At 57.0% G+C, this 22,269-nt stretch overlaps 2 protein-coding genes across 5 annotated transcripts in view; one reads left to right on the top strand and one right to left on the bottom strand.

Moving 5' to 3' along the window:
* Positions 1-11,304, top strand: part of MRC2 (mannose receptor C-type 2) — a 54,942-nt gene extending 43,638 nt beyond the window's left edge. For 3 of the 4 annotated variants that reach the window (XM_028087536.2, XM_088028209.1, XM_088028210.1), the window contains 17 exons: positions 622-724; positions 1,007-1,145; positions 1,257-1,292; positions 1,619-1,779; positions 1,877-1,944; positions 2,668-2,768; positions 3,064-3,206; positions 6,466-6,580; positions 6,710-6,873; positions 7,039-7,147; positions 7,673-7,911; positions 8,044-8,212; positions 8,305-8,454; positions 8,782-8,901; positions 9,101-9,280; positions 9,720-9,746; positions 9,969-11,304. In XM_028087536.2, the coding sequence (XP_027943337.2) occupies positions 622-724; positions 1,007-1,145; positions 1,257-1,292; positions 1,619-1,779; positions 1,877-1,944; positions 2,668-2,768; positions 3,064-3,206; positions 6,466-6,580; positions 6,710-6,873; positions 7,039-7,147; positions 7,673-7,911; positions 8,044-8,212; positions 8,305-8,454; positions 8,782-8,901; positions 9,101-9,280; positions 9,720-9,746; positions 9,969-10,192 (2,248 nt within the window). In that variant the 3' untranslated portion in view covers positions 10,193-11,304. The remainder of the gene's footprint in view (positions 1-621; positions 725-1,006; positions 1,146-1,256; positions 1,293-1,618; positions 1,780-1,876; positions 1,945-2,667; positions 2,769-3,063; positions 3,207-6,465; positions 6,581-6,709; positions 6,874-7,038; positions 7,148-7,672; positions 7,912-8,043; positions 8,213-8,304; positions 8,455-8,781; positions 8,902-9,100; positions 9,281-9,719; positions 9,747-9,968) is intronic. The other variant, XM_088028208.1, reaches the window with a different exon arrangement.
* A 6,225-nt stretch (positions 11,305-17,529) lies between these two features.
* MARCHF10 (membrane associated ring-CH-type finger 10) overlaps positions 17,530-22,269 on the bottom strand; it is a 79,579-nt gene continuing 74,839 nt past the window's right edge. The window contains exons 10-12 of the mRNA XM_088027265.1: positions 21,050-21,196; positions 20,806-20,848; positions 17,530-17,576 (exon numbers count right to left, since the gene is read on the bottom strand). Coding sequence (XP_087883391.1) covers positions 17,530-17,576; positions 20,806-20,848; positions 21,050-21,196 — 237 coding nt within the window. The remainder of the gene's footprint in view (positions 17,577-20,805; positions 20,849-21,049; positions 21,197-22,269) is intronic.

Raw genomic sequence — 22,269 nt, 5'->3', positions numbered from 1 at the left:
ATCCCTTAGCTTTGGAAAAAATCCGAGTGGATCCAGGCTTCCCGGGATCTTAATTCCCAGGGACATGTCTTTCCAGCAAACGTCAAGATTACATTATTTGACTAGTAGTTGTAGTTCTCGATGGCCTCTCACCATGTCTCGGGTACTGCACTAAACACTGAGTCCTCATTGGGTCTCTTCTTCAGCCCTACGAAGTAGACATTATCACGGACCCGTGTGGGCTGATAGGTCGGGTTATTTGCCCGCGGTCAGGGAGCCGCTCCGTGGGCAAACCGGCGCTGGAATCTGCTTCTGATTCCAGAGCCCCAGGTCTATGCTCCGTCTCCATCGACTTACTAAACTCCCTGAAGTGAAAACCTAGTCTTGCTGGCAGGGCAAACCCCACCTAAAGGGAAGCCAGGGAAGGGAGCCAGGCCACCCACCCCCAGTGAGCCGGGCGCCTGGTCCAGCTAGTCAGTTCTCTCTGGGGAGAGAACTTTCTAAAGGTGGCCCCAACAGTGTATTGCCGGTGAGTGTGAAGCCCAGATGGAGGGGCCCCAGGCCCTTGGGTCTGCCCAGGTCACCCGCACCTGCACCTCTCATCCCCATCTCTTCGGTCCCCACCCCCGCGTTGTGCTGAAGTGAATCAGAGCCCGAGATCCACGAGCAGAACTGGTTCTGGATCGGCCTGAACCGTCGAGACCCGGGAGCCGGGCAGAGCTGGCGCTGGAGCGACGGCCTCGGGGTGAGCCGGCCCAGAGGGGGCGGGTCGGGGTGGGCGGGGCCCTGGTGGGCGCGGCTTGAGGTGGGCGTGGTCCTTCGGGGGCGGGACAGAGCCTGGCGGTGGGCGAGGTTTTAGTCGAGTTACAGGGTCTTTGGCCAGAGCCCGCAGCTTAAGAAAAGGGGGGCGGGGCGTCCAGCTCGGGTTGGGGTTTCCCAGCTCAGGCCCGGCCTTTTGTGCATCTGTTCTGGGGACGCGGAGGCCTGCGCCTCGTGCCTGACAACCTTCTCCCACTCCGACCTCCAGTTCTCTTACCACAATTTCGACCGGAGCCGGCACGACGACGACGACATCCGGGGCTGTGCAGTGCTCGACCTGGCTTCCCTGCAGTGGGTGGCCATGCAGTGCGAGACGCAGCTGGACTGGATCTGCAAGATCCCTCGAGGTTGGGTGGGATGGTGCTGGGAAACGGGGAAGGGGGCAAAGGGCGGCGGGGCCGGGAATCCAGGGGAGGGTCTCCTTCCCTGCAGCGTCTCTGTCTCTGTTGTCCCCGTAGGCAGAGACGTGCGGGAGCCCGACGTCAGCCCACAAGGTAAGGCCCCCCGGGCCTCCCGGCTCTCAGTGGCGTTCGGGAGAGGGTGAGGGGCATCACCTCCAGGGCAGGGCCTGGCCGGGATGGAACGAAAGGAGTTAGGGGTTTGAGCTGAGAGAAGGGGAACCGGGGCGCCTGGAACCCTGTTGGCCTCCGTCTCCAAGCAGGGGCAAGCTTGGGCCTGGAGAGGTGTCTGCCCGAGGGGCCTAGGGGTTCGCACCCCGCCTCTGCCTGCCCTTGGACCCGCCTGGGCCTTGGCCTTGGCCGCAGGGCGAGCAGGCGACCCCTGCCTGGCCGCCACTCCCACACTCACACTGCCCCCGCAGGCCGGCTGGAGTGGCTGCGCTTCCAGGAGGCCGAGTACAAGTTCTTCGAGCACCACTCCACGTGGGCTCAGGCGCAGCGCATCTGCACGTGGTTCCAGGCCGAGCTGGCCTCCGTGCACAGCCAGGCCGAGCTGGACTTCCTGGGGCACAACCTGCAGAAGGTGAGCACCCCAGCGAGCATGGGCCGGCGGGCAGGGGAGGGCAGGCCTGGGGAGGAGAGGCCCTCCCAACCCACATCTGCCTGACCGGTTTCCCCAGTTGTCCCCGGGCCAAGAGCAGCACTGGTGGATTGGCCTGCACACTGCGGAGAGTGATGGGCGTTTCAGGTAGGAGCCTTCCAGGGTCAGCAGGTGCGGGAGGGAGCGGGTGCCTGGATGGCCAGCCACGACCCCAAATGGGAGCTAGGGAGGCCTCCCACAGAGACAGATAGACCTGGTTTTGAATCCAGCTCTGTTCCTCCGTGGCTCTGTGGCCTTGATCAATGACTTAACCTTTGTGGGCCTTGATTTTCTCATCGAAAAATGAGCATAATGAGGCCTGCCTGGTAGGATTGCTCTGAGGATTAGAAAAAAGGTATGCGAAGTCCTTAGCACAGCATCCAGTACATAATTGGGCACCAAATAATGGCAGCTCCTATTATGCCAAGGCCACTCATGAATAAGCCCCCCTCAGGACATGGGCAAGAACATATGATGTCCTCCGGAGGGGCCTCTTTGTATTCAGTACCCACCTACCCCGCATGAGGGGCTCGAGGCAGGAGGGACCAGGAGCACATGCGTATTAGAGCACGCTGTCGCCCTTGGACCTCTGCTCTGGGATTCTTGGACTTTTCTAGTTAGAGAATGAGTGCCCAGGGAGGGCTGGACCTTACCCGGACGCACCAGGCCTTTGGGTCCCCAGTGACCCTGAGCCTAGTAGCCTCACTCAGCCTGTGGCCGCTGAGCCCCTGGACTCAGGCCCTGCCCTGCCCTCCATCTTGGTGGCCTTCATTGCTGTATACAGCGGAGGTTGGGCCCGGGGCGAGTCATCTCTGTTCCATGTCGTTGCAGGTGGACAGATGGTTCCATCATAAACTTCATCTCCTGGGCACCCGGTAAGCCTCGGCCCATTGGCAAGGATAAGAAGTGTGTGTACATGACCGCCAGCCGAGGTGAGGGCAAGGGCAGGGCACAGAGGGTGCAGAAGCTGGGGAGAGGGTTGACGTTGGGGACAGTGCGGTGAGCTTGGGCAGACCCATCAGTCTCTTCTCATTCTCTTTCTTTCCCACAACGCAAGAGGGGCTAGACCCAGAGAGGGGGCCGGTCCCCATGATCCAGCAACCACAGAGGCCTGGAGTTCAGAGCTGGACACAGGCACCTGATCCCCATGTCCTCTCCTTAGGGCATGAGGCAAGGGTGCTGCCGGCCCTGGCCTGTGCTAGAATGACTGCCCTACTCTTTCTGCAGAGGACTGGGGGGACCAGAGGTGTCTGATGGCCTTGCCCTACATCTGCAAGCGCAGCAACAGCACTGGAGAGCCCCAGCCCCCGGACCTGCCGCCCACAGCCCTGGGGGGCTGCCCCTCTGGTTGGAACCAGTTCCTCAACAAGGTAGGAGGTGGGGAGGGGCCACCCAGTAGAGTCAGGGGAGAGGATGTGAACGTAGGAAGGCCGAGCTTCAGGAGTCCTGGCCTTTTGGCAACATCAAAGTCACGGCCTCTTGACTACTTGGCCCCAGTGCCAGGGCTAGACTCCTGGGAAAGTAACTCTGTATAGTGCCCTTGCTAATCTACCAGGGAAGGAGGGTGTCCGCATACTTTGGTGAGTTTTCTAGATTAGTCGCCACACATTTTGATAATGAACTCCTATTAGTAAAACACAAGATTGAACATACAAAATAGGTGTGTCTACATTATATATATGTGTGTAAATAAATGTGTATTTACTTCTGTACTAATAGACTAATGTTATATATAGTAAACTGTGCACAAGAACAAAAGAACATAAAGCATGAGCTAAAGATTGAAAAAATATTTTTTTAAAAGATTTTATTTATTTGAGAGAGAGAAAGCGAGCATGAGCAGGGGGGAAGGGCAGAGGGAGAGGGAGAGGGAGAAGCAGACTCCCCTCCTGAGCAGGAAGCCCAACGTGGGGCTCGATCCCAGGACCCTGGGATCATGACCTGAGCCAAAGGCAGACGCTTAACCAACTGAGCCACCCAGGTGTCCCTGAAAAAGAGTATTTTTAAGTTTAAAAAACTTTTTTTTTTAAAGATTTTATTTATTTATTTGACGGAGACAGAGATAGCGAGAGCAGGAACACAAGCAGCGGGAGTGGGAGAGGGAGAAGCAGGCTTCCCGCGGAGCAGGGAGCCCGATGTGGGGCTCAATCCCAGGACCCCGGGATCATGACCTGAGCCGAAGGCAGACGCTTAACGACTGAGCCACCCAGGCGCCCTAAAAAACTTTTTTTTTATTAGTGGTATGAGAAAAGTACTCAAAAATGATCAATTATAATAATTATCATCTTTAAATAATTTAAGTAAGAGCAAGGTGATTGCATTTATCTCATTCTTTTTAAAAAATTTTGGTCTGACACTTTGTGATTTGGGACTTCACAGGTCTTGTCTGAAGTTCGAATTACTTTAAAACATGGGTTTAATGGTTATTGTAGATGAAAAAGTTGCCTCACAAAGGCAAAATATCAAAATGGAAAAGGTCGTCCTTTGTTGGCCGGGCTTTCTTCATTTTTCAGTCCTTCTACCAATGAAACAAAGGTTTTAGTGTAAAAATCGGCTAGTACATTTCTGCATTCTAAACCAATCTGCCTCGTAAACTAATCAGAAAACCTGATTTAAGATGCTTTAAGAACAAGTCTTTGGAAGATTTTTTGAAACAACATTTAGGAAATTCTTTTCCCAAGGGTTTTGAGCATGCAGATGGGAAAGTTGGGGGCAGTAACATTAATCAGAAGGGAGACGTTTCTAGACATGTCTGCAGAATGTTCCTTCTAGACGGTGAGCTTCTTTCCCAAAGTGGTTACTTTTGCACTCCTGGGCTGATTGATCAGACCTGATTAGATCGTCATTGTTTTTATCCGGTGGCTGACAAGAGCTTGTCCCAGGAAGAGAGGAGCACTATTTTCTTATTTTCTTGTTAATGCTGGCATCACGAGTCTGAGCCCCGATCCGTGCTTTCTTTGCGATAAAACCACTTAGCTGGATTGTGAGGATTAGATTAGTTAACACTAGCTCATATAATCCGTAAATCTTTGTCCTGCGTTGGAGTGTAGCCAGCCCCTTAGTGTCATGGAGCTCTTACTGTCTTCAGAATATTCAAGCGAATATTATATCTTTTCGACCTTAAAAAAAAAAAAAGTAACACGTCTATTATTACAACTTGGGAAAAAACAGAAAGAAAATACAACTCACTCATCCTTATTTCCAGAAATAACCCCTATTAATATTTGTTACTCTGCTTCCTGCCTTTTTGCGCCTAATTGAGATCATACTACATAACACAATTTTGTATCCAGCTTTTCTTTCTCAGTGTTCTATTTTGAGCATTTCTCTCATGTCATCACATTTTCCCAAAAATTTATTCTCGTGGCTTCTTCCACCGGATATAAAACAGAATACATGGTATATATGTACTTGGTCTTTTTCTTGATGTGTCAGCATCATTGTAAAGATACCAGTTACTCCCCTGTCAGAAGCCTTTGGAGTATGCGAGGCTGTCTGTCCCTTTACTACCTGGCCCCAGACACCTTGCTTTACTAGGTCTCTGCCGTCTGTTATAGCCCTGTAGCATTTGGATGTAGGGAGAGAGAGTGAAGGCCCGCCTCTCCCCCTAGCTTTAAGCTCCTGGAGGGCAGGGCCCCTGGCCCCGACATACCACCTAATACACTTGCACATGGTAGGGAGGCCCCGACTGTTTGCTGGACTGAGCTGATACTTCTCTTTCGCTGCTGATATGATGTGACCTTGCTGGTTCTAATTTTATGACTAATTTTACTAGTTATTTAAAGGAGGCCTCAGAGTAGCTCTGAACTACTTCTGTGAAATGAAATGCAAGGGCTTTGTGATAAACCTCTCCCAAACTCTTGCATTATTTCTGGGTTTACAGTTTTCTACCCCAAATCTGACATTGGTATCAGTAAGCTGATGCTAGAACTCATCCCGATAGTAAGAGCGTCCCCTTGTGTAAGCACTTACTCTCTGGTCATGCACTGTTCTCTTTAACTCTTAACATGACCCCAGAAGACAGGTATTTTTATTCCCACCCATTTTACAGAAAGTTTAAGTCAGATCTGGAACCTGACCTGCACCTGCCCCCTGGCCCTCTTTGCGACTCCAAAGCTTCCTTCCTTTCTTTCTCCCCCATCACACTCAGGAGGGAAATCACTGGAAATCATTCATTTTCAAATAGTCTTCACTTGAGAGATTTCCCACCCAGCTGCTGCCTAACAAAGATCATTCAGACGTGAAGATAAGAGTGTTGTATGGATGAACATTAAGTTCACAGGACAAATAACAGATTTCAGGCAACACTTGGGAAGGCGTTTAGCTGAAATCGAGACAGACCTTGTCCCTGCGCATGGCCCAGGTGCTCTCGTCATAGGCAGTAGATCCTTTGGTGGCCTAAGGACGTCCTGCCACTTACAGACTCCCCCTGAGCGTTGGCAGGTGGACGTGAATGTGCTGTGCCAGGCTGAGAGGCTCGAGGAGCCCCGGATGTCCTGGTTCAGTTCTGTTGTCCTCACGGCCCTCAAAGCCTCCCCAGGGCCTGTCGCTGAGGGCTACACGGCAGAGTTTCTGGGTTTGTGGGACAGGGCGGTGGAGCTGGACATCACGCCTTCCCCTCCGCCCCAGTGTTTCCGAATTCAGGGCCAGGACCCCCAGGACCGTGTGAAGTGGTCAGAGGCACAGTTCTCCTGTGAACAGCAAGAGGCCCAACTGGTCACCATTGCAAACCCTTTAGAGCAAGGTAGGGCCAGCCCATGGGAAGGCCCCAGTATCCTCTGATACAGCCCCCCTCCCCCCCAAAAAATGGCTAGAGCAGAGTGGGCAAGGGGCTGTCCTGTTGCTCATAACTCTCTCTTCTGGGGGACTGTAGCTTTCATCACAGCCGGCCTGCCCAATGTGAGCTTTGACCTTTGGATTGGCCTCCACGCCTCTCAGAAGGACTTCCAGTGGGTGGAGCAGGAACCTCTGCTGTATACCAACTGGGCCCCTGGGGAGCCCTCTGGCCCTAGCCCTGCTCCCGGCGGCAACATACCGGTGAGGAAGCCCCTCGCTCTGCTCCCCGGCCCGCAACCTGCGGCACTTGCCTTCACTCCCAGGGTCCCCACTCTACCAGCCTCTTTGCTCAGAGGGCAGCCCTCTGGGGGCAGTGGCACAAGGGCAGAGCTGCCGGGCCTCCTCTGAGCGGCTCCCTCCCCCCAGACCAGCTGTGCAGTGGTCCTGCACAGCCCCTCTGCTCACTTCACTGGCCGCTGGGATGATCGGAGCTGCACAGAGGAGACACACGGCTTCATCTGCCAGAAGGGCACAGGTACGCGTCACCCGTGAACTTGGGAACATCAGCACTGGGCCCGATGCTGTGGGTCTTGCTGAGAGGAATGACGAAACACGGTCCCCGACCTCAGGGGGTCCCTTGGGTCACCCCCAGAGTCCAGTATCTGCTTGGGAAGAAGACCGGGTGCCAATCAGAGGGAAAGGCAGTGAGGATCAAGGGGTCTCAGGAGGAAGATTTGGGGGTCTGGGGGTCTGACCGGGGGAAACTAGACACGGGGCATGCCTGGTGTCAGGGAACCTGAAGTTGCGTGTCTGAGGCCCCCACGGCTCCATGCCTGTTCTACAGGGGTTCCTGGGGTGGGAGTTAGGTCAAGGCCGCTTCCTCTGTGGCTCGGCAAGAATGTGTTACTGGTAACAGAGGCTAACACTGTCCATCCGCGCCAGGCGCTGGGCCTACTGGAGACCTAGTCTCTGCCCTATGTCTGGTGATCCCCCAGCTTCATGCCTGGGAATGGGGTGAGGGGGGCAGAGCCCGGCCTGAGCCCTGCCCCCTTCCCTGTAGACCCTTCCCTGAGCCCATCCCCAGCAGCGTCACCCCCTGCCCCCGGCACTGAGCTCTCCTACCTCAACGGCACCTTCCGGCTGCTGCAGAAGCCTCTTCGCTGGCAGGATGCCCTCCTGCTGTGTGAGAGCCGCAACACCAGCTTGGCCCGTGTGCCGGACCCCTACACCCAGGCCTTCCTCACGCAGGCCGCCCGAGGGCTGCGCACCCCACTCTGGATCGGGCTGGCCAGTGAGGAGGTGGGCCGGGACTGCTCCCCCGATTGCGCCCCCCCCCGTCTCCTCCTGACTTCTTGCCTCACCTTACCTGCCTCTGCCCCCTCCCCACCACTGGCCTCCTTCCTCCCACCCTGACGGCCCCCTCGTGCCCAGGGCTCCCGGCGCTACTCCTGGGTCTCGGAGGAGCCGCTGAGCTACGTGAGCTGGCAGGACGGGGAGCCCCAGCAGCCAGGGGGCTGCGCTTACGTGGACGTGGATGGGGCCTGGCGCACCACCAGCTGCGACACCAAGTTGCAGGGGGCTGTCTGTGGCGGGAACATTGGTGAGTGGGGTCAGGGGGTGGGCAGGGTGTAGGCTGTCCCAGGGAGCACTCTGGGCCACTTCCTCAATCCTGCACCCCTCCCCTCCCCACAGGGCCCCCTCCTCCCCGAAGAATAAGCTACCATGGCAGCTGTCCCCAAGGGCTGGCCGACTCGGCGTGGATCCCCTTCCGGGAGCACTGCTACTCCTTCCACATGGAGCTGCTGCTGGGCCACAAGGAGGCGCTGCAGCGCTGCCAGAGAGGTGGGCCAGTGCAGGCCAGAGCCCCCACGGGGTCATTTCAGGCAGTGACCCCTGTCGTGGGCCCTTAGAGGCTCCGGGAACGCAGTCCCCGTGCTGCACCCCACCCACAGGCAGCTCTCACACAGAAGCGCCCCATCAGTTTCCAATACACAGAGCCCACGTGTGGCATTACATGTCAGTAACCCTGGACCCGGGCGCCCACACACAGATGCGCACTCCGCACCACCCTCCACTCAGGCTGGGGCCTCTCTCGGGGCGGGGGGGGGGGGTCCTCTGCTATCCCAGGGGGACCACTGTCGTCCTGATGTGGGCCTCCCTTGTGTCCAGCGGGTGGGGCGGTCCTGTCCATTCTGGACGAGATGGAGAACGTGTTTGTCTGGGAGCACTTGCAGAGCTCTGAGGGCCAGAGTCGGGGTGCCTGGCTGGGCATGAACTTCAACCCCAAAGGTGGGTACCCCATGTGTGGCATCGGGAGGGAGGGTGAAGCCTCAGGGGTTTGGGGGGACGCCTTCCAGCAGGGCTTGGTGGGGGTAGGGACTTGCGTGAGGTGAGAATCGGTTGGAGAACAGGCCTGCTCTCTCCCACCGGCACCTGCTTCTCCCCGTCTCCTCTCCCCCATGCCCCCTCAATGTCTTCTTTCCCGTAGGAGGCACCCTGGTCTGGCAGGACAACACAGCTGTGAACTACTCCAACTGGGGGTCCCCTGGCCTGGGCCCCAGCATGCTGAGCCACAACAGCTGTTACTGGATCCAGAGCAGCAGCGGGCTTTGGCGCCCCGGCGCCTGCGCCAACATTACCATGGGTGTCGTCTGCAAGCTCGCGCGAGGTGAGCGCCGGGCGGACACGCCGCTCGGCCTCCTGCCGCCTCCGCCCAGCTGGGGCTGGCGTCTCATTCTGCCCGTGACCCAGCGGCTGGGAGGGCACGAAGAGACAGGCCCCGGGGCCGCCGGGGCCCTCCCCTGGGATAAACGGGTCTGTAGGAGGGACTGGCCCTTCCTACAAATTTCCCAAACTAGACAGCAAACCCATCATTTTGTAGCGGTTAAGGGCATGGACAGGGTAGACCACTTACCAACTCTGTGACCTTGGGCAAGTTCTTTAAAGTCGATGGCCTCACTTTCTTCATATGCAAAATGAGGGTAATAACTGTACCCACAAGATCAAATGGGCTAATCAAGTGGCTGGCACACAGGAAGTGCTCTCTGCTTGCTTATTATTACTATCACGTCTTCAGTTATTAACTTGTCCCCCCCTCTTCCTTGCAGCCGAGGAGAGCAGCTTCTCGCCATCAGGTGAGTCCCAGGTAGGGCTGAGATGAGGCCTCTCCCGCCTTGGCCTTGGCCCAGCATGCCGGGCAGCAGGGGGCGGGGGGGGGGGCAGCAGGGGTGCAGCCAGGGGGCAGCGGGGGGTGCAACCGGGGGGCGGGTGGGGGCAGCATGGGGGGGTGGGGGCGCAGCGGGGGGGGGGGAGCCGCGGGGGTGCGGCCTCCCAGCTGAGTGTTGGGCTTGCTGCAGCAGCACTCCCCGAGAACCCGGCCGCCCTCGTGGTGGTGCTGATGGCAGTGTTGCTGCTCGGGGCCCTGCTGACCGCAGCCTTGATTCTGTACCGGCGGCGACAGAGCGCCGAGCGTGGGACCTTCGAGGGCGCCCGCTACAGCCGCAGTGCCTCCGGCCCCGGCGAGGCCACCGAGAAGAACATTCTGGTGTCTGACATGGAAATGAATGAGCAGCAGGAGTAGAGCCAAGGGCGGTGGGCAGGGTGGGCACAGGAGGAATGGGGAGGCCGGGCCCTGGGTCAGCCGGGCCCCCCACCAGCTGCCAGTCCCGGGGGCCTACAGAGGGGTGCCTTTGGGAGCCACTGTTGGGAGCTGGGGCTGATCAGGGCCTGGCTGGTGGGGTCCCTCCCTCCCATGAGGGCTGGGCTGAGACCTGGCTGAGTGCAGAGTGGTGTTTCCCTTTGGGGGGGGTAAGGTCTTGTCACCTGGGCCTGTGTCCCCACAGTGACCAGACGCAGGATGGGAGCATCCTTCTCTCCAGGCCCCCCCTGCCCAGGCCTGCTGACCCATGCCCCAGGACCCCCTCCTCATTGCAGGGCCTGAGCACCCTCCCCTGAGCCCTCAGCCAGCCTCTGTTGCTTCTGTTCTTCCTGGCAGCCTTGGCTCTGAGCCCCTCTCCCCCTTCCGTCCCCCTGCTTCTCATGCAGCCCTTCCTTCTGAGCCAGGGCCCCAGGGTTTGGGGAGCCTTGTGGCTCATGGTGGGTGTCAGCTGAGGGGGCCAAGCATCTGTCATTCCTGTGCCGGCTTCGGTGGCCCATGGGGCATGGAGGAGGGGCCTGGCTTGGGCCTGAGAACCGGGGCCCCACTGGGGTGTCAGCTGGGCTGGAAACAGGACTGGGAGAGACACCCTGACCCCCAGGGGGTAACCGGGCTCAGGTGTCATCTCCTGCTGGTTGGGGGAGGGCTCTGTCCCTAAAGAGTCCCCTGTGGGGACCAAAGTAAGTTCCCTAACGTTTCCAGCTCCTGCCTCTGGTTGGAAGAGAGAGGGGAGGGGGTTGCCAGAGTCCTGGGGGGCCTCAGAAGCGGGAGACCGCCCTCTAGTGGGGCCCAGAGGAACAGTGCCCGAGCTCCTGGAGGGGCCCAGTCCCAGGGCACTGACTCAGTGCCTTTCCAGGAGGCCGGGACCCCCGCCCAGGCTGGGGCGACGGCCAGTGCCTGTGCCATGGGGCGTGGGACAATGTGAACACAGACTCAAAGACATGGTCCTCTTCTGTAGTTCTTAATTTTTTTTAATGTGCCATTATTGTGGAAAAAAAAAAGAAAAGCAAACAAATAAAACACCTTTGAGAGGCTTGAGAGAGAAGGGTTTCGGCTTTGTTCTGTTGTCAGCCTTGTTCCTCACACCGCCTCAGAGATAAATGTCGTGTGTGGAGCTCGAGTCGTGTGTTCTTTCTGCAGTCTGCCATTTCGCTTCCATCTCTGGGCCCCGCAGAGACGCTCTGCACGCTGGGCTCTTCTCCGGGCCCTTGCCTTTCTGGGCCTGCTCACCATGTTCGCTGTGACTGGGGAGGAGTGTGTGGGTGACAGCTGTGTGCGCTCTGGCAGCTTAGCTCACCTTTCACCATGTGCGAGATGGGGACGCACTTCCTGGGGTTGCTTTAAGGCTATTTGAGGATTAAATGAGATCTTCTGTGCCGAGGAGCAGTGAGCCCAGAGGCCCCAAGCTCCTGCAGGAAGTGCTACTGTTATTTGGGGGCAGTGGTTCCCAGGGGAGCATTTGACGTGCCCAGGTCAGCCCTGGGAGGGGGGTGGGGGTGCTGTTCTACCTGCCTCTGAGCTGTGAGCAAGCGCGGGATTTGTCCATGTGGAGTCTGGGCTCCGGGCAGGGGCTCTCGGGACGTCCCTCCCCGCAGTATTCACTCAGGACCTTGGAGCTGGAGACCGAGCAGCCAGCAAAGAGAAGGCTCTGCTGGGAAGTGACGGACAACTCTGCCAGTCTTGCGAGGTGCTGTGGGGAAGGCTGAAACAGGCCGCGGGGAGGGGCTGTTAGTTTGGGCTGGGCCGTGGGGCAGGGGCTCGGCAGAGGAAGTGAGCTGAACCTGAAGAAGGCGAGGGAGTGATCCATGCAAACATCTAGGCAGGTGGAGGCAGGGGGGCGGGGGAACTCCCCCGCCGTGGTCCCTGTGCTGCCAAGGCCCGGCAAGGAGGCCAGGCTGGCTGAGGACGAGCGGGATTGCGCCAGGCCGTGAGGGCCTGTGGTGGAGAGGATGGACGTTCTTTCAAGTATAGTAGGGAGTGCTAATCCAGCTGCCCCCTGAGGACAGTGGTGTGGACCTCAGCGGTGGTCACATTCTGGGCGCACGCGTGTGTTGCACACGTGCTTTACCTCGTTCGTGAGTTTTTTTTTTTTTAAGATTTTATTTATTTGAGAGAGAGAATGAGAGAGAGCACGAGAGGGAAGAGGGTCAGAGGGGGAAGCAGACCCCCCGCTGAGCGGGGAGCCCGACGCGGGACTCGATCCCGGGACTCCAGGATCATGACCTGAGCCGAGGGCAGTCGCTTAACCGACTGAGCCACCCAGGCGCCCCTCGTTCGTGATTTTTTTTTAAAACAAGTTTCTATTGTTCTGAATAGGTAATACCACCACGTGGTTCAAGGCCTAAACCTAAACGGTACGAAAAGATACACCTTGAGAAGTCCAGGGCTTTTGGCCTGGACAGCAGGGTAAATGGGGTGCCCGTTTTTTGAGCCAGGGAGCCCCGGGGGGTGGGGGTGGGGGTGGGGCTGGTGAATCCATGACTGAGGCGGAGCCGGAGGCCCCTCCTGGCGCTCTCTTCCCCCTGCAGCCCCAGCAGCGGCTCTCCTGACGGGCAGCAGCAGGGCCCCGCGGACGGATCTGGTCACTTTGGGAGGGAGCCCCAATCCCATGGAGGGGGGATCCTTAATGATTAATCCACTTCACCCTGAAGTGATTTGCTCTCCAAATTGGGAAACGGCTCCCTTTGTGAGTTAAGTGCCCTGCCATTGTCTGCAGCTCAAAAGACGGCTGGACCAGGCCGTGGAGCCGCAGGGAGCCCCCTGGGGCACAGGCCCTTTGGGAAGCACGTCGCTGACCCTTGCCCTAGGAGAGAAGCGAAGGGGGGGGGGTGAAGGCACGGTCACGGGACCCCTGGGGGTGGGGGGGGCAGCCGAGGACGCAGATGCCCGGTGCTGCCTGGGGGTAGGGATGGTGAGTGTCCAGAGGCTTTAAGTCATTCCAGAAATACCTGCCCTGACTCTCCTTCCCATCCCTCAGGTGGCTGTCGTCCCCACCAGAGCCCTGCTCCCCACCCACAAGCATTTCAGACAGCTTCACAGGCACCTGGGGGCCCCCCATAAACCTTGTTCTGAGCCTTTCTGCTTGGGGGCTGCCCAGAGGAGGGTAAGGGGATGCTCTGGCAGCTCTCTGTCGGGGGCAGGAGGAAGGCTCTGGGCCAGGGTGGGGGTGGGGGGGCTTTGGGGGCGTTGCCATTTGCCTCTGATTCTGGGATAGTGCTGGTTCTACTGGGGTACACAGCCTCCTGCCTTTCTGCTCGTTTCAATTCAATAAACATTAAGCACTCCTCTGCACTCCATCCTTGCTGGGGGTAGGCTGCCCTGAGACCTGGCCCAGTGGGCCTGGCAGAGGGCACGGTATGCCAGGCACCGAGGCCAACCTTCACTTGCAGGGCTAAGCTGGCTCAGCTCTGGCCCCCGGGATGCTCAGTGACAGCTCACTGAAGCCATGAATGAACGGGAGAACGGTGTCAGGCCTGCTCACCACCTCTCCTTGTCAAGGCAGAGATGGCCTCCTCCCAGGAGTCCTGGCAGAGCTGGCCTGGCCCAGTGGGCAGCACTGTGAGGCGGCAGGGGTGAGGAGCCAGCCAGCCACACCACATGGCTTTCCTGGAACAGGGCCGGCTGAGCCCTGCCAAGCTGCGTTGCGCACCAGCGCTTGAGTGTGTTACAGGCACAAGGTAGAGCATTGCGTCTGGAGGGCGGAGCGGGAGAAAGGGCAGAAAGGGCGGCAGGCGAGGAAAGGGGAAAAGGAGAGGAAATAGGGAGGGGCCTAGAGAGGGGACAAGGAGATGGAAGTGCCCAGACGTTCCAGCCTTTATCTTAGGGGCCAGGGCTGCCAAGAGGCCCCAGGAAAGGGCTGACTTGGATCCTGACTCCCACCAGGGTCGGCACCACTTGAGCTGTAGATTGCAATCCTTCCTTGTCCAGAAAAGCAGGCAGGCCGCCAGCCCGGGAGGGAGGAGAGGAGCTAAGTGTGAGCAGGCGTCCCCCACCCCTTGAAATGGATTTGTCGCTGGCGCTCAATAAAAAAAATGACTATCTTCTGATATCAGCAGATGGCAGGAGTTTGGTTTTAGCTGTTTCCAGGAAATCCTGCTCTGCTAAGGCTTTCTGATCCAGTCGATGTTCTCCCCTTTCTTCCCCAGCACCTCTAAGTTCTGTGGCATGTCCAGGGACCTGGTCCTTGGTCATTGCACGTCCCTGCTGGTTCATGCAGAGATGCCCTTTTTTTGCCCTTTTGTGTCTCCTCCACAAGCCCTCCCCGCCTGCCCCCCTTGGCTCTGGTGACCACCCATTCCCAACTTCTGGAGTTGGCTAAGGATGTTACCCTCTCTCTCAGGCAGGCCAGGAGCGTGGCCTTGGCCACCAGACTGACTTCACCTTGTAAACTTGGGCACATCACATAACTTGCCTGAGGTTAGGTTTGTGGTGGTTAATTTTATGGGTCCGTTTGAATGCCCAGATAAGCTGGAAAAGCATTATTTCTGGGTGCATCCGTGAGGGTGTTTTCAGAAGAGATTAGCGTTTTGAATGGGTAGACTGAGTAAGGAGTATCTCCCTCCCCAGGGTGCGTGGGCATTCCCCAATCTGTTGAGGGCCTGAGTACAACAAAAAGGCAGAGGAAGGGTGAATTTTTCTCTCTGCTGGAGCGGGGACATCCATCTTCTCCTGCCCTCGAGAATCAGCTCTCCTGGTTCTTGGGCCTTCATACTTGGGCTGGGGACTCAGAGTGTTGGCTCCCTGCTTCTCAGGCCTGCAGGTTTGAACTGGAACAACATCACGGGCTTACCCGGGACTTTAGCTCGCAGATGGCAGGTGATGGGGCTTCTCAGCCTCCATAATTGCATGAGCCAATCCTTCATAATAAATCTCTTTCTGCATACTTATAAATATATCCTACTGGTTCTGTTTCTCTGGAGAACCCTAATTCAGTTTTCCTCTCATGTAACACAGAGTTAATATCTGCCTCACAAGCTCATTGTGGGTCCCTAGGCCCAGCTCATAGAAAGTGCTCTCATAAGTGGCATCTGTGGGTTCATATTACCTTGATTTGACTTTTTCTATATATGATCTGTTGCCCCAGTAAGACTATCCTCCTAGGGGGTAGGCATCATGCATTTGTCGTGTGTCCTCACAACCTGGCATATGATGATGGCTGATACATGTTTGAGGGTCATGATGAAGCCAAAGACTTTTTAAAAAATACTCATGTTCCATCCACTGGGTCTCAACCTCTAATAGACTCTGGCAATATTTACTCCGTTAGAAAGGGGCAAGGTATCCTTTTCACCAGGGTCTTTTAATAAATGTGACTTGATTCTTTGGGCACCTCGGGCCATGAGAAGCCCCATCAGTGCGCCCCTGGGCCATTCGCAATGTAGAATTAATGGTGTGGGTACACATCAGTTCTGTGGTGTCTCTCCTTTCCACCCCCAGACGTCTGAGGAGGCACTCCTGGTTTCCTGGGTCAACCCTTGAAATCGCTTTCAACAACCCAACATTGGCTGACGGGAACCTGGGTGGGTCTCAGGATAGCTGCCTCAAACACTGTCACATTTTATAGCAGACTTGGCTTGTCAGAACATTTATAGGGCCGCCTCGGATTCCGTCAAGCTGTCTGTACAACTTAGTTTTAAATAGGCATTGTTCCTTCTTAGACACTTCTCAATGTTGGCTCCTAGACAAATCTTTCATCTTCAGTCAACCTTAGAATCCGGTTGAAAAATAAAGGCCCATTTTCGCATAGAATGATTAGGGCTTGGGGCTGCGTTTATGAATGGAAGAATTTAAGATTTTAGGAGGGTTTTTGTTGTTGTTGTTGTTGTTTACATCAGGGAGATATTTTCAACCGGAATGGCTCTTGTAGGTTCTGTTAACATTCGAGAGCATCCCTTTGCTTTGCTCTTGGATCTTGGAGCTAGGCTGCCTGGCTATATCCACCAGTTTGCAGGAATAGAGTCACTTTAAATGTGGAGCATGTCAGGGATGGACAAGATTTTGAGGGACTTCAATCAAGTCCAGACTTCCTAAAACCCTGTTGGCAGCACCGTTCATCTCAGGCGAAATCCTCTTTGCAGCAAAATCTGCAGTGCCCCCTCCTGGTCTTGAAGGTGGGAGGGAGAAGCCCCTCTTTCTCTTCATTATCCCTTTCTGTCCCTCCCCTGTCTCATTCTCTGTCCCTTTCTCCATTTTTACAGAAAATTTGTTGAGGCCCATCCTACAGTTACACTATAGAGCTCACCCACTGTGAGCGCACAGTTGGGTGAGCTTTAGTAAATTCATCCGGTCGGAGAAGCTTCCCCACGAACCGGTGGTACAGCAGCCTCGTCAGCCAGATCCTCCTGAGCCCATTTGCAGGCGGTCTCTCCTCCTAGTCCCAACCCTGCAACCACTGATCTGTCTCTACCGTTTTGCCTTTTCTAGAAATTGCGTGTAAATCGAATTATACACTGTATTGATCTTTGTGTCTGGCCTCCTTCACTCAGCATCATGTCTTTGCATCTATCAGTACTTCATTCCCTCCATCCTTATTTTTTGACTTATCTTTGTCTCTCTCTCATATGCACACACACACTCAGTTTTCTCACTAACCTCCCCAGACCTTTTTTTTTTTTTTTTTTTTAAGTAGGCTCTATGCCCAGCACGGAGCCCAACGCAGGGCTTGAACTCACAACCCTGAAATCAAGACCTGGGCTGAGATCAAGAGTCGGGACACTTCACCGGCTGAGCCACCCAGGCACCCCGACATTTTTTTTTTTTTTTTTCCTAACCTCACATCTTGATCTGGTCTTTGGGCCCTAAGGTGTAAATAGGAGAGTAGTGTGGAGACTAAAAAACAGCACAAAAGGAAGCTGGGTGAATAAAGTCATTTTATTGAAGATGAGGCCCGATTCCACTCAGGGTGGAGGGAGGCCTGAACAGGCGCCCCGTGCAGGGGGTCTCCAGGCTGCGGGGCAGCAAGGGCTGCTGGGCGCCTGGGGCTTCTGGCCATGGGGGTAGGGGGGTGGCAGCAGGGCCACCGGCGGGGACTCAACGAGCCCCGGCTGCCCGGCTTGTGCTGTCGGGGACTGCACAGGTCCCTGCTGCTGTCCCTAATGCTCAGGCCAGACCCCAAGTGGGGAGGGGTACAGGGTGAAAATGGTAACTGTAAACGCTGTGGTTTCAGTTTCAGTAAAGAGGAGGCAGGACAGAGGCAAGTGGGGACACAGAAAAAGCTGCTGTGGGGAGATGTCTTCGCAGAGCTCCGGGGGCCAGCTGCCTTGCTAGACGACGGGGCTGTTGCTGTCATTTCCCTCCCAGAGCTCAGAACCTGGAAAGAAGGAGGTGTCTCAGGCTGGAGGGCCATGGTGGACGGTGAGCTCTGCCGATGAGGGCGTGCCCCCTCCTGCCCACACTCCAGCCCTGGGTGTACACACACACACACACACACACACACACACACACACACACGCCACAGTGCCTGGAACGGTGTGAGTAACAGAGGCTGCCCTCTCTGGAATCCTCAAATGCCCCTCCAGGCTTCCAGCCAGGCCAGGACAGAGGGACCATAAGCCCCTCAACAAAAGCGCCTACCTAGGTCCACATCCTCACCCGACCTGGGGCAGCAAAGGTTTGCAGGTGGAATCCTTGGAGGAGCCCTGCCTCCTCTCAGGGTAACGCCCCGACATGCTCGCCCCTTTCCTTAACCTGGCAGGGAAGTCTGGGGGGAGGGTTGACCTAGGTCTTTAAGAAATCTTTCAGACATTAAATGACTGGAGGTAGAGGGCCATGTGATGGGAGGAAGGGGAGCAAAGAGGCAGTAGGAAGGCAGTGGGGTCTGAGTGGAAGAGGTGGAGTCTGGGGGGGTGGTTTTTATTCTTGGGGGAAACTCTTGTTTTCAATATACTTTTCCCACTGGCTTGAGTGAGTGCTCCTGGACTATCTGGAAACCACTGAAGGGCAAAGAGCAGGAGCAATTGACATGCCCCCATTCATACCACGACCCTCTCGGCCTCTACCTCTGCTACAGGGAAGCCCCAGGCCCATGAGCTGCCTCTGGGCCCTCGCCTATGCTGTCTGTCCCCCAAAATTAGTTTCCTTGACCTGTGTGTATGGGGGTGAGGTGGTCTGGGCCAGCCTTTGGCACTGTTCCCCTCCCAGGCCTTGGACTTAGCTGTGCCAGCTGGGGAGCGGCTGTGGGGGGGGGCCACAGAGCCCTCTGTGCCAGACCACAGAGCCATGGGGCAAGTTGGACTTGGGCACACCTGCCCAGGAGCTCGCCCTAGCTGCTTCTACCTCAGTGCTTCCTGTGGCATGTGTGTGCTCCAGATGCCGGGGGGGGGGGGGCAGTGAGAACGTTGGCAGGGGCACCACAGAGCCACGGAGGCTGGCATCTCCTTGTGCCACCTGGTGGGCCCTGATGTTTTGTCTTTTTCCTCCCTTTTCACCTGAGCTGAGCTAGGGCAGCAGGTCACAGCTGTGACTCAGCTCTGGCAACCCATCTTAACAAAGTGCTGCCAACCAGGTGAGTCATGCCAGGCTGCTGGGGACCAGAGAAGAGTGTGGCCAGGGGGAGGCCGGGAGGCGTGGGCATCTGGCTGCCCCGGCTTGTCTCGATCACGGCCCTGGTGGGAAGCCAGGCCAGAGCTGCCCCTGACCCCCGTGCCAAGACTGTCCCTCTGCGCGGGGGCTCTCCTCCACCTCGGCCGCCTCCACCAGTGTCCGGGATGGTGCAGGGCTGGCGGCAGGTAGAGCGGGCCTAGACCTACAATTCCAGGGGAGATCTGGCCGCCCCCACTTTGGGGCGGATCCTACAGCCAGTCCCAGCTTCCTGAGGAGGGATGGTAAGTGACGATCAGCGGGACCATCGTTCTCTGAGCGACGCAGGCACTCGCAGGGAGGGTCCTCAGGCCTCCTCCGCGGAGACTCGTTTTGAAGCAGCGCCCCAGGGATGCTCTTCTCCTGCCCTCCAGAGAGGGCAGTCTTCCCTGCGGCCGGGGCTCGGAGGCCCCCCGGGGGAAAGGCTGGGTCCCCGGCATGGCAGGGCGACAGCGTCCCGCGCTGGGCACTAGGGGTCGCCCCCGCCCAGCCGAACCGCCGGGCGCGCGGGCCGCAGGTTTCCCGGGACCGGGAAGAGCCGCCCGCGCCACTGGGGCGGGGGGCGGGGAGGGGGCGCCGCCGAGACCCTGCCCCGGGCCGCGGGGGCCCCCAGCTGCTTCCCGACGTCGGCTCGCGGCCGCGCCCTTTCGGTGCAGGGGCTCCGGCCGGAGGCCGCCACTGGGACCTGCGAGTGAGGCGCAGAGGCGCTTTTCCCCGACACACAAAGGTCTTTTCTAGATCTCTCCGCTCCCTTCCCGCTCGCTCCCTTCCCGGCTGCCGGAGGGGGAGCAGCAGCCCCGGGTGCGCCCAGACCACAGGGCCGGGCGGCGGGGTCCCCAAGGGGCTCCGGGACCGTCACCCGGCGGGGATGGACCCCGTGGTCGCGCCCAGGGCTGGCACTCCGGGCTCCTTTTGTGAACCGAGGGAAGCGTCCCCTCCCTGGGTCTCTGAAAACGGTCAGCCCGGGTTCTGAGCACTGCGTGCCCTGAATAATCAATTGGCTTCTCGAGGGTCGTAATCTGGGCCCCACCCTGTGGAGCTTTGAGCTGGTGCAGTTTCTCCCGGCGAGCCTGTTGGGGGTTCCGCCGGGATGACCAGGGGCCCACCCCAGGGTCTGAATTTGAATCTCGGGGAGGGGCCTTGGAATCTGCACTTTGGGTAAATTTCCCAGGCGATTCTGATGGCAAAGCCAGTGTGGGGATCACTCCTCACTTTAAACCTGCCTTAGGGCAGGCAGTTGTAAAATTTCTCCCCTGAAGAACTTCTGGAATTGGAGTTGTCACACCCACCTGGGTCCACTGTGATGTTTATTCTCCCTGCTGAGGGAGAAGCTCCTCCTGAGTCTGGTTGCAAGCCCTCCTGCTTTAATTAAGCACATTTTCTTCAGTTGGGTTTTCTATGGGATAACGAACCTGTTGGAAGACAGCTGTCCTGCCCTCCTTTGGGGGACCTTTCTCAGGAGACCTGTTTTCCTTGCTCAACCTGTGAATCCTGCCGACCCACCTGACCTGGCTGCGTGGTGAGACGATCCATTGCAGCCACTAGCTCCTGAATGAATGGGGTCCCTTCCTGTAGTGGCTAAACAGCACCCTTCCAGGGTTTAGAAGATAACCCAAGAGGCTCCCCAAATAGTGGATGCTGGAAAAATCCCAGCAAAGGAAAAGGGGAAATAAGCCCGCAGCAAGTCATCCTGCGCCCGCCTGATGATACCATCTTCCCTTTCGCTGGCCCTCGTCCTTGCTTTCAGGATGAATTAAAATCCTTATCTGCTGTGCATCTAGTGGACTTGGGACTCGCCTCCCTGACGGCTGCCGCTAGACTTTCCCAAGCTTTGTGGGGTTATTTATGCCTCTGGGTGGTGGTCATTACTTCCTTCCACAGTTATGAGGTTCCACACAGTCACAGAAAAAGAGTAAATTAGCAAACACCCTCAAAATGGCAGGACTGACCCCCAAACCTACTTTCATTTTCTTCCGGTCTGGATTGTGGGTAATTTCTTGACAACTATGAGAAAGAAGACAAAGAAAAATGAATTGTTTTTCCAAAGCAATTGTGAACAGATGTATAATTCCCCGCTCTCGGGAATGTTCTGGGAATCCCTCACATCACCTTAAAGGGGCAGAGGTGCCAAGGGCAGTGTTGATATTCAGCACCTGCGGGGGCTTAGCCTCGTGCTAAAGGCAGGGCAGAGAGAACCCAGGTCACCTTCGTTGGTGGTTCAGGGCTTCTAAATTTGGCCGTGGGAGCAGACTTGCTTCCTTTCGGCAATTGATCTGAACAGCAGAAGCCCATTCTGAGGGTTCGAGAATCACATTTACAAGCCGTGGGGGTGAAGGCCATGCTAATTGGCCACTTGCCTCACCCCTGGCTTTTAAACAATCAGTCGTGTTCTCTGCCTGGCAGGAAGCTGCAGGCCCATCAAGGCTCTGGGCTCCGTCTTTGTTGTGACTTTATGGCATTTTATGCCACAATAAGAAACACTGTGTACTCTGTGGGAGCCCATTGTGCCAGGCTGCAAGGATGTGGGCTCCTGTGCAGAGGGCTGGTGCTCCGCCCCCAGAGAGGGAGAAGAGGGGCTTTGTGACAGGCTGGAGGGCAAAACAAGGGGTGCCGGACACTGTTACTGGGGCAACTGCTGGCCAGTGGGGGGGCAGCTGTGGCTCCTGGGTCCCTGTCACCCGTAGGCCGGGGTGGGGAAGGCAGGCGAAGGATGGACTTTCTTCTAAGTCAATTCTACATCAGGACTGTGCCAACCGCGGCCCCCAGCCCCTCCAGCTGCTAAGCCGGCCTCATCCCGCCTCAAGACTCGAGACTCCATGCCAGGTGACCGCCTCTGTATGTAAGCCAACTCTCATTCCTCACGGAAACGCCATCTGGGTGAGTAGGGAAGTTTTCCCAAATGAGGGCCAAGCCTGGGCCTCCAATATTTTGGGTAGATTTGGTTCTTTGGGGCAAGAGTTTTGGGGTTTGTAGAAACAGTGTGAATGGAAGGGCCTGGAGGAAGTCTCACCCACAGATGGGCCAGTGGAGTTTCAGAGCTCCTTCAGGACCCTGCCTATTCCCCAGGCCAGCCACTGCCCCCCCGTGTCCCTCCCCCCGAGTGTTATACAGGTGGAAGTTTCCCTACAGGTGAAATGTTCCTCCAGCGTACCTGGGGCAGGAGACCGACGCAGTGCTCGCTCCAGGAGGTCACGGGCACGGTCATGATCCCTGGGAGGATTGGGGTCCCTCTGCCCTTTTAGCTCACGGACAGAGATTCTTTCTAGCGTTTTACCTAGTTTATTGAAGTCAGCCCTTAAGAGGTACAGGGGAGCTGCCATGGGCAGGCAGGGAGAGGAATTCGGGGAACAGGTAGATTTCATTGGGGAAATGGCATGGTGTAGAAGGCCCGGCTTTGCCTTCAGGACGCTCACCACCTTACTAAG

The sequence above is a fragment of the Eumetopias jubatus genome, unplaced genomic scaffold, assembly GCF_037043125.1.
Source record: "Eumetopias jubatus isolate StellerSeaLion01/CBP00866 unplaced genomic scaffold, mEumJub1_p1.0 scaffold_10, whole genome shotgun sequence".
Lineage (NCBI taxonomy): Eukaryota > Metazoa > Chordata > Mammalia > Carnivora > Otariidae > Eumetopias > Eumetopias jubatus.
This window is presented reverse-complemented; position numbering and strand designations above follow the sequence as displayed.